At 43.8% G+C, this 12,856-nt stretch overlaps 1 protein-coding gene across 6 annotated transcripts in view; it reads right to left on the bottom strand.

Moving 5' to 3' along the window:
* Positions 1-12,856, bottom strand: part of utrn (utrophin) — a 172,271-nt gene that overhangs the window by 116,307 nt on the left and 43,108 nt on the right. For all 6 annotated transcript variants that reach the window (XM_085771343.1, XM_085771341.1, XM_085771344.1 and 3 more), the window contains 20 exons: positions 12,523-12,657; positions 10,800-10,949; positions 10,102-10,263; positions 9,571-9,702; positions 9,134-9,307; positions 8,785-8,940; positions 8,495-8,665; positions 7,838-8,017; positions 6,995-7,123; positions 5,949-6,119; positions 5,791-5,847; positions 5,307-5,471; positions 4,398-4,535; positions 4,142-4,237; positions 3,869-4,039; positions 3,565-3,737; positions 2,383-2,533; positions 1,194-1,369; positions 687-822; positions 98-247 (listed from right to left, as the gene is read on the bottom strand). In XM_085771343.1, the coding sequence (XP_085627469.1) occupies positions 98-247; positions 687-822; positions 1,194-1,369; positions 2,383-2,533; positions 3,565-3,737; positions 3,869-4,039; positions 4,142-4,237; positions 4,398-4,535; positions 5,307-5,471; positions 5,791-5,847; positions 5,949-6,119; positions 6,995-7,123; positions 7,838-8,017; positions 8,495-8,665; positions 8,785-8,940; positions 9,134-9,307; positions 9,571-9,702; positions 10,102-10,263; positions 10,800-10,949; positions 12,523-12,657 (2,973 nt within the window). The remainder of the gene's footprint in view (positions 1-97; positions 248-686; positions 823-1,193; positions 1,370-2,382; positions 2,534-3,564; positions 3,738-3,868; positions 4,040-4,141; positions 4,238-4,397; positions 4,536-5,306; positions 5,472-5,790; positions 5,848-5,948; positions 6,120-6,994; positions 7,124-7,837; positions 8,018-8,494; positions 8,666-8,784; positions 8,941-9,133; positions 9,308-9,570; positions 9,703-10,101; positions 10,264-10,799; positions 10,950-12,522; positions 12,658-12,856) is intronic.

The following is a 12,856-nucleotide window of genomic DNA, read 5'->3' as shown; positions in this document are numbered from 1 at the left end:
AAAAAATGATGATAGGAAGAGAAAGACGAGAGGATTGTGAGGCAAACTAATAAAAAAAGGTCATATTAGAAGTTGTATAAGATGTAGGAACTCTCACTTTGCTCCAGTTGAGGTTGATGGCTCTCAGTTTGCCGACGTGCTGGTCTCTGCTCTGAGGGCTCACACTGGGATTGGCCAGGATCTGAGGGGCGTGCTTGTTCAGCCAACCGAGACGTTCATTCTGTGCATCCATTTCCTCAGCGAGCGCCTGCAAGGAAACACGCACTGACCCTTAATTTCACAAAGGACGACTGCTTTATTGCAATCGAGAAGGGAGCGGGAGGGAAACAGGGGCTCTACTTAACGTCATGTCACATCCTACTTTTCACAAAGTGTCTCCACGGGCTGAAAAGTTTTGTTAGAGCTGTTGCAAAAAAAAACTGCATTGCTCAAAGCAAGAGATGTGAAAGTGAAGTTCTCTGTGTGTATGTTTGCTGAGGTTCACAGGTTTTTGCTTGTGACTGAGACGCGGGGAGGAACTTGTGGCTACAGTGAGGCATATATGAAAAAAGAACAAAGGAAGCATCAACACAGTCAGAGCTGACCTTAAAAATAGCTGAATACCAGCTCCATGACAGGAATAGAAATCTCTGCGCTCCCATGAATCGCGCTAACTTTAGCATGTTTTAGGCCTCACTGTACTGTACCTTGAGCTCTTTGAGGTTTTTGTCGGTGGCTGTGACAGGCAGGGAGCTGACAGCACTCTCCGCTTGCTCCAGCCACACAGCCAGCTCGTCGCGTCTTCTCACCAGGTCTGTCAGCGCCGGGTCCTCACCAGCCAGCCTTCATACACACACACATACACACATATACTGTATATTACATACTCAAGATAAGGATCTCCATTTCCTGCAGGTTGCAGGTCTAATCCTAAAAATTTACATTTAGATTACTGTTATGGACTGATTGACCACGCTGATAATGTTAACCTGCCAAACACTGATAAAGAAACAAAGTCTGACGTAGATGTAGAGTAGACGCTAACCTCCGCGCTACATTGTGCTGTAAAACCAAGTTGTTACATAATCAAGACACGGCAAAGATATGTATTACATTTTTCCATATTTGACCGTATCTGCTTAATGTTTTCAATCCACGCAGCTTAATTTATATGCCACTGCATCCTACAGGACATGTTTCCATAGATACAGTACCTGCGCTGTCGGTCCACGACCTGCCGGTTGACAGCTCTCCAGCGCTGACCCAGAGTGTCTAACTTTTCTTCAAGAAGTGGTCCATCAGGTGAGGACAACTGTCCAATTATCTGCTCCCCGGTGCGGGTCAGTACGGTCAGGACAGGTTGGTGGCTGGCGAGGCCCTCCTCCAGCTCCTACAATGTGGATAAAGGATTGACAGAGTGGACAGAGAAAAACAGAAAAAAGGTGGATCAATCAGAGAGCATAAGCCAATAAGCCAATTGACTCGTGACCAAATCCCCTGCTCAAGTCGATCTCTCCGGGCAAAACACTGATTGACAGCCGTGATTTGTGGCAAATCGAGATTTAAGCTGCCAATTGTCTACTTCCTCCAAGAGAGATTTCCAAGTCAGACCCATAAAGCAGAGGTGAGTGATTGTAACGTTCACCAAAGGGTGAGTCAGCTAATTGATCTCTTCAGTTCCTGTCCATTTGATCCCCCGGTCACATTCTCAGCCACTATGACAACGTGTAAAGGAGCGAGGCAGACGGGACTGTAGCTGGGCCTCTGCAAATCACACTGATAAAAGGTGTTAATGGTGGCAGTGCTGTCAGCGATAATGCCGCGGCTTCAGAGAATTGAATTCCCCTCGGAAATGAAAGCGCCGCTTTAGTAATCAAACAAAGCAAAATTAGAGGCCTCTTCTCATCTCACTCTTCAGTTCACTTCTCTCCATTTCTCGCTCTGCATAATGAACAGTAAGATGTGCCGAGTGTTTGTTTATCAGGTACAGTATAGCACTGACTTTTTTTTTTCCTTTGGGGAACAAAATGCAATTATCTTCTCTCGACATTTCCAACCATCTAACTACTAATATCTCAAGCACATTACTGTGGCTTCCTGGGAAAGTAATAATCTTGCTTTCAACTTATAAACATATGGAATAGCGTCAATCTATATTTGACTAATTACTGGTTCATCTAGAGAAATATAGTATGCCTTGAGTACTTTCTATAGTGTCAAAAAATATCTACAAAACTATCTGCATATTTTCTTCTTTGTTAAACTTGTATTGGTTTCTGCAGTGATGAATGCAGATGTAAAAAATGTGAAATACCCAAGTAGGTATGCATATGAAATCTGGTCACACATACGAGGACAAAATGTCCATTTAGACCTTCACATGATTCATCACCCTCCACTGACCTCTTGGTGTTGTCGTGCAGAGTCCAGGTCCAGCTGTCCATCAGGGCCGACGCTCTCAGACAGCAGCGTCTCGGTGTCTGTCAGCCACTGACTCAGGTCATTCATGTCACAGTGGAACTGTCCCCACTCCTCAATGGCACGATCAAAACTCCTATCATAAGGAAACACACACACACAAACACACAAAGCATGTCAACTAGTACTTAAGTCAGTTCAAATGGGTGAAAAGAAATCAAGGTATGCTGGTCTTTAAGCATAAAACTCGGTATGTGCATCAACTGAGAAATTCCACAGATTCTGATAAGGAAGAATGGAACAGATGACCTCTATTAAAAACTAGAAAATCTCATAATAATCAGAAACCCCTGACAACACTGGAAAGTTCACCGTGACACGACTGAATAAATTAGCAAAGGCTGATTAAAGGGCTGATTACTTAAAATGCCCGATACAAAAATAGATCTTTTATCACACTGATGGTCTGTGTGACAGATATTTCCTCTTATAGCATCTCTTAGAGCAGGACAAATCTGAAGGGAGAGAAGGTGAGGAAATGAGATCTGGGAGAGTGACTTTACAAAAATACACTCTATTCTTTGATTTTTCAATGATACTTTGAGGTTACTTGGATTACACACACATAGTGCGTCAGCATTTGTGTGCAATCTTCAAAATTAGCCCACTTTTTTATCCTAGCATGCGCACACACACACTGTGTTCAGCAAAATGTAGACTGTTTATGCCTGGGGAAAAATGTTGATGGCAGTCAAGGTCAGCCAGTGAGTGTGTGTGAGTGAATGAGTGAGTGAATATGTGAATAGGCATGAGATTGTTTATGCCTAAGGAATTATTTGGATGGTATTCAAGGTCGATGTGCGTGTGTGTCTTTGTGAGTTTAAGAGTGTGCGAGGAGCTTGACTGTGTGCCCTGGTCTATCTCTTTATCTGTTCTTGCTGTCTCCTGAGTAGCAGACAGCTGGCATTTAATGTCCCCGCAGCTCTGACCAAATATCCTGACACACACTTTCACACCACATTCACATCTGAAATCAGCAGCTTGGCCACTTCTCTCCCCTGTCACAACACTTTCTGTGAAAGTCTTATTCTAGTTTTGATTCAAACCCTTATTTCTAACTGATAAAGGTATTTGTAATCTGGTTGTGTATGGGGTTGATGCACGTACCCCTTGCGGTGGTTGTACATGCGGTTAAGGCGGTCCCACTCTGCGTTGAGCTGCGTTAGGGCGTCTCCGACCTGAGTCACCTCAGCAGGTGAAGCATCCCGGATGGCATCAGGCTGCCGCTCATGGATCCCTGCAACCTGCTCGCCCAGATGCTCCAGATTCACTTTGATATTCTAGGAAAAGACAAATGAACAACACAGGAAAAAAGTGATTAAAGTGGCTAAATTAGTGGCATAAAGTTCTTCCAACAGGCTGACGATGTGACATTTGATATAACAGTTTGGGTGTGTGAGAGATGACCCACCTTCAGTGTGTCCTCCTGGCTTGAGAAGTCTTCGTAGAGCCCCCCGCTGAGCTCAGACGAGTTCAGAAGCAGCTCATTGTCCGCCATGGCGAGGAGCACTTTGTTGATGTCCAACAGGTAGTCGGAGGGACTCAGCAAAGGAGCACCGCTACGCTCGGCTGCAGACATCTCCTGCAACACAAATTATAAACCACATGAACATTATAAACCTACAGTGAAGGACACAACTTACTTCCTGGTCTGTGTGTGTGTGTGTCAATATGCAAATCTCACCTCGGCTGAAAACTCTCTTGTCTGCTCTGTGAAGGTGTAAGAAGACGACGAGTCCACAGAGACATCCACCTGCCTGATCCGCAGCACCCTCAGCTCCTAAAGTAGATAAACACATAAATACAACTTAGCCAAACTGTATGAGTCCACAGACAGAAAACACAATAGGATAGACAGTTTTGTTTGCCTAGGTAAAAAAAAAAAAAACTCCACATGAGCCCTGCTTATGAAGACACAATTTATATTTCAGGCATCTCACCCTGTGAGCAGAATATTGGCTCTGCAGCCGGAGCAGCAGAAGTCTCAGCTCCTCCCTCTGGCCCTCGTCTGAAGTTTGATGCAGCAGCTCCTCTCCTCTCCTCAGCAGGTCTTCCACGCCGGCTTTCTCCTCATCCATCTGGCGCAGAGAGACAGAGGGTTACAGGTCAAATGCAATTCAAACATGATTTGGAGAGGATCCATTTATATTTGTCTATCATCTACATTTAAGTCCGTGGGCATGGAAAAAAACAAACAAACAAACTTACACATCCAGAAAAGACATTTGCTGTTGGATTTGCTCCCTTGCTAGACAAGCAACAAGGCGCTTAGATTTGAGATGCTGCCCACACTTCTCAGGATAGTACTGTTCAAAACACAACAACAGTTTCCCTACTGGCATGCTGACCTTGCTTTGGATTGGTCAAATTTGTTCAGCCGGTGTGTTTAACGTCATAACCCTTGATAAGAAAGACTGAATTCCAGACTTGTTTGGCCTTGAATTGCCCAATCAAAGCTAGTCTTATCGGCTGGCAGCATTATATAGCTGGTAACCTGGCATATTCCTCATAGGAAATCTCATAAAACTTCTGGTTCGGGGAGACAGACAGACAATAATAAGCATCCTGGGGCAATTTTCTGTGTGTACGTTTTCAAATTCCTCTGGAAAATTGCAAGAGATTGCAAACCATAAGGGACACTTTGGACCAGACTACAGAAAGAGTGCCTACACTTACCCACAATACAACACAAATGTTTAGAGCTCCAATCTAGTGAAGCAATTCCTATTTTGCTGCTCATTAATCTCGCATTATTATCAATCATCTTCTGTGTGGTACTGTTTTCTGAAAAGTTTTTAAAAACTAATTGCAGATGCCATCAACGAAAACCGAGAGGTGACCTTGTGTACCTTTTCATCATCCAGGATGTTTACTGGGTCCTGTTGTTGCTGCTGCAGAGCCCACAGTCTGTCCTGTAGCTCCGCCTGAAGGTCCTTCACCTCGCTGGGGACCGCAGCCTCTGCAGGAGGAGCATGACTCTGACTCTCCACTCGGGTCTCCTGGCTGTGAACGACCTGACGAGAGAGAGAGAGAGAGAGAGCAAAAACACACCTCAGGCAACTCAGTCGGAGCTATCGGAGCCGGTGGGATGAATGTAATTATCTGACCGCGTGCACAATGAGAGTGATCAGCTCGGTGTAATTTGTGATATGACAGCGACTCCACATTGAGCCATGCAGTGTGTTATCAAAAAGCTCTTGGTAGCTCTTTTAATCCAGTTTGGATTAAATCATTAAGATGCTTTTATCACTGGGTATTTTGGAGGGAACTGATTTTACTTAAGGAAAATTATTTAATTGACCTTGAGGGTGGCTCAATGTGAGATTCTTATACCTGCTGTGCTGCCTGCTGGTTCATCTCAACGCCGCTCGACTCCAGACAGCTCATCATCTGAAAGCAACGAGACGAGGAACAGATAAACCGAGTGAACGCTTTTCCTTTCTGTGCGACAGCTTGAGTCCACACTGGCGTTGTGGTTTGTGATTTCGTACCTTAGCGGTTTTGATGTGCTGCGAGACTTTGTCGAAGTTGCAGTTGAGCTCGGCCAGCTTGGGCTCCACCACGTCTCGGCAGGCGGGCCCCCTGCTGGTCATCAGGATGATGGCCTGGTCCTTCACGTTGTCCACGCGCAGACTGATGTCCTCCAGCTCCTCCAGCATGCTCTGAGGACAGACCAGAGGACAGAAACGGGTTTACGCTATCAGTCACTCTCTCTCAGACTGGGTGGCGGAGCAGCCTTGGGTCTGAACAGAGAGCTAAGCGCAACATGTACTGATCAAGGTTACCAGGCCCGGGGACCAACTGATATTTAGTGGCGACCTTCAGTTGTCAGGGAGAAAGGAAGGGAAGGGTTAATCTAGTACAAGTGTAAGATATATTATTTGACACTGTCAAACTCTCATACTCAGCTTCTCCTCTTTTCTAAGTCTCTTTTTTAGCCACCAATACCTCAGCACACCTCATTTGCCCCTGACCTGGCTCTCACTCACTCTCTTTCCATTCTACCTGGTGAAAAATGGTGACAGTGGGCAATTACTATCCAAGACCTACACAGCAATGCCCTAATACTGTCCAAATGTGTGTGCATCTTTAAGATTTCCATCCTAACTGAGCACAATAAATTTCTGCTGCAACAGATGACAATCCAAATGGGATATTTAGCAATGATTGATCATTACCACACTAATCTTTTCATGTGAAAACGCATTAAAGTCTCTCCGTCCCAGAAGGTAACAGCAGAGGTATTCCTTGATGGATTGTCGCAGAATGCATTTCCTTGCCAGAGGCACTGATTTCCATAAAGCAATTCTAAACTACTATTTGCTACTTCTATGCCTGTCGTGGTGTAGGCCCGGTCTATTCTTACATATTTTTTTTGGACTTTACAGTCAGTGAAAAATAGACAGAATTAATAACTGAAATGGCAACAGAAATCATTTGGTAACTATCCCGTTATGCAAAAGGTGTGCTGTATCAACAGTCTAAGGTCATTCTTTCCTTCTGCCCACTGTGTTTCATCTCTCTTTCTCTCTCTTACCTTCACCACCTTCTCCCTCTCTGTCGGGGCGAGCCGCTCAGCCTCGTCCAGGTGGATCTGGGTCTGATACAGCCAGGTGCTGATGTGAGCCAAGTTCTCATCAAAAATTTCCACCTCATTCTGGTGACTCTGCACAAATACAAAAAGAAAAACAAAAAGGCTCAGTGTTGTGATGCAGACATTAAGAAAACTTTTGTCGTTGCTTTAGTCCCCCTGTGTTTTCCGCATTTTCTGCTTAATCTAAAACAAAGACGTTTCACTGATTACCAGAGTTTCCCATAACCTTTACATGACTTGCTGCAGTGCATAATTACAAGAAACAAGAAACATTTTTCAGTCTCTTTGTTGAAGTGGTAAATATATTTTTGTTGAGGAGCTGATTTGCATACCTTTGTTTAGTTCTTGATTTGAATTTTATTTCTTTTCCTTTCCACTGCAATCATTTAACTTATTCAGCAAACTGAGGAAATGTTTTATTTGGAGTGTGAATCTTTCATAGCAATAGCCTTGCAATGATATTTTCCAAATCTTTCCAAGGGCAAGAACAACATTTTTAAATGTAATTAACCTTTTAGAATTTGATTACTTTCAGATTTAATTTAATATGATAAATGAAGGAATTACTGCTTAACGATTTCTCATTACCCATTAAAATAAAGCTAAAAGGCACAGGTAAGATTAAAAAAATACATTTATTTACTCAAGGAAAGCCTTTTCTCACTTGCTAATGCCTATGAAAACTTAATGCAGATGGGGAAATGCACTTACTAAGAGAAAACAGAATAAGAAAACACAGCAAATCTCCATTTACTAAGCCTTATTGTACAAAATATTTGCTCTCACCAGCACAGCGCTGAGCCAGTCCTCTGTCCAGGTGCGGACGCGTCCCCAGGATTCGTTCAGTCCAAAGAGTTTGTCCTCCAGCTGAGCCTCACTGCCTTCCACCAGAGTCTGCAGCCCGGCGCTGGTCTCCATCAGGCTGGACAGCTCGGACTTACGACGCTCTGACTCTTTCAGCAGGCCCTGGTGGAACAGCATAAACATTAGGTACAACATATCAAACAGTGATGGTCTCCATGCTTCAATAACCTACTGCTACATCAACTACCTGTATTTGGGATTTATTACACACATAATGATATAAATAATGTGTCAAATGGGTGTAACATAAACCAAAATAAAATAAACTGCATATATAGATTTGGACACCTGCATATTTTTATGCACAGTGGCCCATTCGATGACTTCATGTGAACCTGTAGCTCATTTAAACACAGCTTCAGTTATGATCCTGTTGCTGATCTTTGGCTTCAGTGTGAGGTGCCATATAAAATAATGTTCAGTCTTTTTCACAGGGTCAGAGGAAGGCAGAGGACTGGAGCTCTCAGTAACTTCAAACAGTTCCTCTGCTCCACCTACTGGCCAGAAGAGACACAAGCACGGTCTTTGCTTCTTGCTGAGATGACACTGTATAATGAAATGTTTAGGACAGCTGCTCACATTAGCCCATGCAATCTCAGCATCAATGTCTGCTGGCATGTCTCCACAGCTGTTCTTCTGCTGGAGCTGAGTCTCATTTGCGGTCAGCCACTCCTGCAAGGCAGCGCTTTCCTTCTGAAACTTCTGAGACAGAGACAGAGCTTTTTCCAGGTCCTGCTTGCCCTCTGTTACCTGTTAAGTGAATCAAAACCAGATAATGTGAATATAACTTACAGTCATACGTGAGCTGCAGTTTGCAGATCAAGGAGAATTAATCTAATTAGATTTTTTTCCCCCCAGAAATAAATTACCTGAGCACCAAGGTCATTGTAGAGCAGTTTGAGAGCTGTAAGCTGTTCGTCCATGGCCTTGGGGTTCTCGGTCTGCTGTTTCTGCACAATCTGGCGACCTGTCTTGATCACGGTCTCCACCTCTAGCTTCACCTCACTCAGCAACTTATATAATTTCTACACAGCAAAACGACAGGAAATCAGTGCGAGTGAGATAGACTCTGTTTTTGTGTTTACATACAGTAGATAGGTTGGCAGGGATCTTTATGTTTTTGCGATTATAATGTGCACAAACCACAACAATCAGCTATAAATAAACAATGTCAATAGAGCATATAAAACAGAGATTGAGCTGAGGTCTGGTTCTCACCATACAGCCGCTGAGGTGCGACTGAATTTTTTCCGGTTCTACATCCTTGACATCCAGAATGTGCAGCTCGGCTTTGGCACCGTCGAGGACCCTCTTACAGTCCAACATGCGCTGCTCGAAGTTAGCAGGCTTCTGGAAGAGCTGGTACTTTGTTGAGATCTCCCTCAGCTTCCTCTGCGGTGAGTGAAGGGAGAGTTAATAAAGTTATACATCCTTGATGACAAGCGGCTGCAACAATTCTTTTACACTGTTGCCAAGAACATGTAAACACTTTGTAATGACGAGCTTCCAGGAAGACTAAAATTAGTATAACACATTCCTTATTCATACTTCAAGCATGAGGTTAATGGGAGTGTTGCATTATTAATGTCATGGTAATGGAGTGGCGGCATCACTTTCTGTAGTTTCAGGTGTTCTCCAGTAGGAGTCAGTGTTACCTGAAGCTGATCCAGCATGGTCCCACCGCGGGCCGCCTTGCCATCAGTGGCCGGCGGAGGCAGGTTGGCCACGTTCCGTCTTCTCATCTCCTCCACTGTCGCCTCGTGCGCTGCGATCTCTGACCCGATGGTCTGAAGGAGAAGTGGACACAGGGGCATGCAGCATGAGTGGCCATCCATGTGGATATTTATGCATTTATTGAGTGTTTGCTGAGTTTTGATATATAAAATACATATATGGTTAAGTACTACGATTATATGTTGAGAGGGACCAATTTAGTGTGTGGTTATGACATATTTAGGAACAAACCAGACAGTTTCATCCCTAAACGCAACTTCATTTAGGAGATTTTCAGGCTGCTACTATATAATTATTTTAGTCCAACTATTTATCAGGCAACAACTCAAGGGAGGAAACCTCAGACGGGCGAGGTGATCCATCAAGCTTGGGTGCCTCCTCAAGTGTCGCACCTTGTCTGGCAACCTGTCTGGGTGTGGGTGTGTTTGTGCTGTACATGTGGCCCCGTATACCTGCGCCTCCTGAGGGAGCTGGAAGGCGTCTATGCGATCGGTGAGGTAGGATGTGAGCGTGTGGTCCAGCTGGCTCAGAGACTCCTGCAGCGTCTGGAGCGCCTGTTCGTTCTCCTTCAGTGTCTGCAGCTGCTGCTCGAGGCTGATCTGCCGGTTCACCGCCTGGACGGGTACGAAGTCAGGAGTTTGAATGTTTCTGTTACTGTGATATTCAGCATGGAAGCTGACAAGGATAAGATAATTTGCTCAGAGTGGGACTGAATAAAAAGGCTTATGTGTCTTGTTATTAAACATAATACACAACTATATCAACACCTCTTCTCATTAACAACTTGTTTTGATTCTGAGCAGACGCTGCTTAAAGGCAAACTGCAGTCATAGCTCCTATTATAATAAGATATGACTGTCCATCGTATTTTTCTTGTATCGTCAAAGTGAATCATAAAAATTAAACTAAATTAAATGTAAAATACTGAAAATAATGAATGAATATCAATACAAAGAAATAATGAACCCAATCAAGTATTGGGTATTATGATGAACACACAACACGACAAATACAGCCCACAAGAACGTCAGAGAAACATGACACTGTGGCATATTTGTGGCACTTATTAACATAAGTCATATTTTAAAATAAAAACTGAAACAGTGGACAGAAAATGTATAGATGTAACACACAAAGACAAGGTCCTGACCTGGTGGTTGAGTTGCTCGTAACGAGAATTAAAGGCCTCTAGTTTTTCGCTAATGAGTTCATCCAATATGCCCCCGTCAATCAGCGTCTGACCCAGCTCTCTGATTTGCGTGCGGTTGTCCCCGGGGTGGCGAAGCACACTCTCCAAAGACTGGTGATGAGCAGAGGGATGGAAGAAGAAGAAGAAGAAGAAGGTAAATATCTGCGCAACGAATTTGAAAAGAATCAAACAAAAAAGAGAAAGAAAGGAGAGATGAGGTGAGGACAAATTAAAAAAAAAATAGTCCCTTTGAAAAGCCACAAGAAAGGTGAGCAGCTTCACAGGTACAAAAATGTTAGCACGGAAACTAAAGTAAAAACACAGATCAAAGCTAGAAACCCAAAACACAAAATAGGAAAAAAGAAATCCAGTAAATGAGCAAAAAGTGTGTGTTTATATGCGTGAAAGATTGAGAAAGGACCGAAAAGCTGAGCAAACAGATGGAGCGCAGATGCAGAAACTGCTGGGCTGGGTGTGTCAGATGGAAGCAAACCAAAAAAGAGGATGATAGCAGGGATGCGAAATGAGAGACAAGTGAGAGAGGCTTGTCAAGCGACGGCACTTATTTGGAACCAACAGAGATTGTTTATGTCGGGGTCATTAAATGTGCTTTTCCTTCCCGGAGGTAACGGACAGACAGTGTGACAGCCCCCCTCCAGAGGGGTGAGTCTGATTAGGAAACTGGGAGACTGGGGAAGGGTGAAGGGTGAGAGAACGAGGTTCAGGGGAATGAAGTGAGAGAGACGGAGAGAGACAGAGAGAGAGTGGGTGGAGACGGCAGAAAACATTCAAAAAACACATAAGGACAAAGAGGAGAAGGAGAAACATTGTCTTCAAGGGTCTTCAATTTCCTTCATCACTATGCGATGTTACAGAGGCTGCACTGTGATTAAAGTGACTTTGACAGTTTTGCTGGAGGCAGTCTACAGATATAGCAGCAGAGCAAAAGAAAGCAGAAGATATTTAGATGACAAAGTCAAAGACAATGAGGTTATTAACATCTAGTTACATATTAAACCGACCATCGGGTTACTTACCCCCTCTCTTAGAGCATTTTGACTATACGTTTAGTGATGGGGTGACAGTTTACATTTTCAAGGTTTAGAGATAAGTAAAGAAATAAAGCATGGATTTAAACCAAGTCAAATATGGACTGCTGCTTTAAATAAGTCAAATTCATTATTTACTTTCTGTTGACAGGCGCCTGCAGCAAGGTATAGTGAGTATGCATTAACGAGTAGTTAGCTCCATAGCATTTGTGTAAAGTGTGTGATACTCTGCATATAATCTTGTTGAACATGAACTAATGGTGATCCAAGAAAAGCGTGATGCGCTTTAAGATGTTTCACCTCACGTCCAAGAGGCTTCTTCAGTTCTCAACGACTGGTGAGGAGGGTTTAGTCCTGCTGTCCCAAACTAAATAACTCACTGTGTAGCCAATATGTCAAAGGACTGTGTAACCTCTATCCTTTTTGCTGCTACTGATCCCACAGGCATCCAGCAGTGGAATTAAGATGACTAATGTCACCCTTAAAATTCCCTCAGGCTGCGCCCAGAGGGAGGCTTCAACAGAGCTTTAGTCCTTTGCCCTTTAAGAGTGAGAAAACTAAGAAGGGAAAATGTGATAAAAGGAAACGGAGTGTGGGGAATTTGATGTGATTACACTGTGTGTGCGTGTGTGTACCTCCAGAGCTTCATTGACTGTCTCAGTGCTCTCTGGTAGGTTTTCAGTAGCTTGGACCTTCTCCTCCACAGTGCTGAGCCAAGTCTGCTCCATGTCCAGGTACTGAAGCAACTCCATCCAACAGGACCAAACCTCCTACAAAGTACACGCCAACACGCGCACACACACACACACGCACAAGGACACAGGTATTTAAATGCACAGCCAGGGAAACACAAATGATGTTCCTAAAAAGTAACAGCTCTATCGACAGTGTCCTCATTTTCAGTATTGGACATATTAAGGACCACATTTAAAAAAGAAAAAGAAAATTCACTGTGAGGCACTTTACAAG

Source organism: Trachurus japonicus, chromosome 24 (genome assembly GCF_045865225.1).
Source record: "Trachurus japonicus isolate A0001 chromosome 24, Traja_1.0".
Lineage (NCBI taxonomy): Eukaryota > Metazoa > Chordata > Actinopteri > Carangiformes > Carangidae > Trachurus > Trachurus japonicus.
This window is presented reverse-complemented; position numbering and strand designations above follow the sequence as displayed.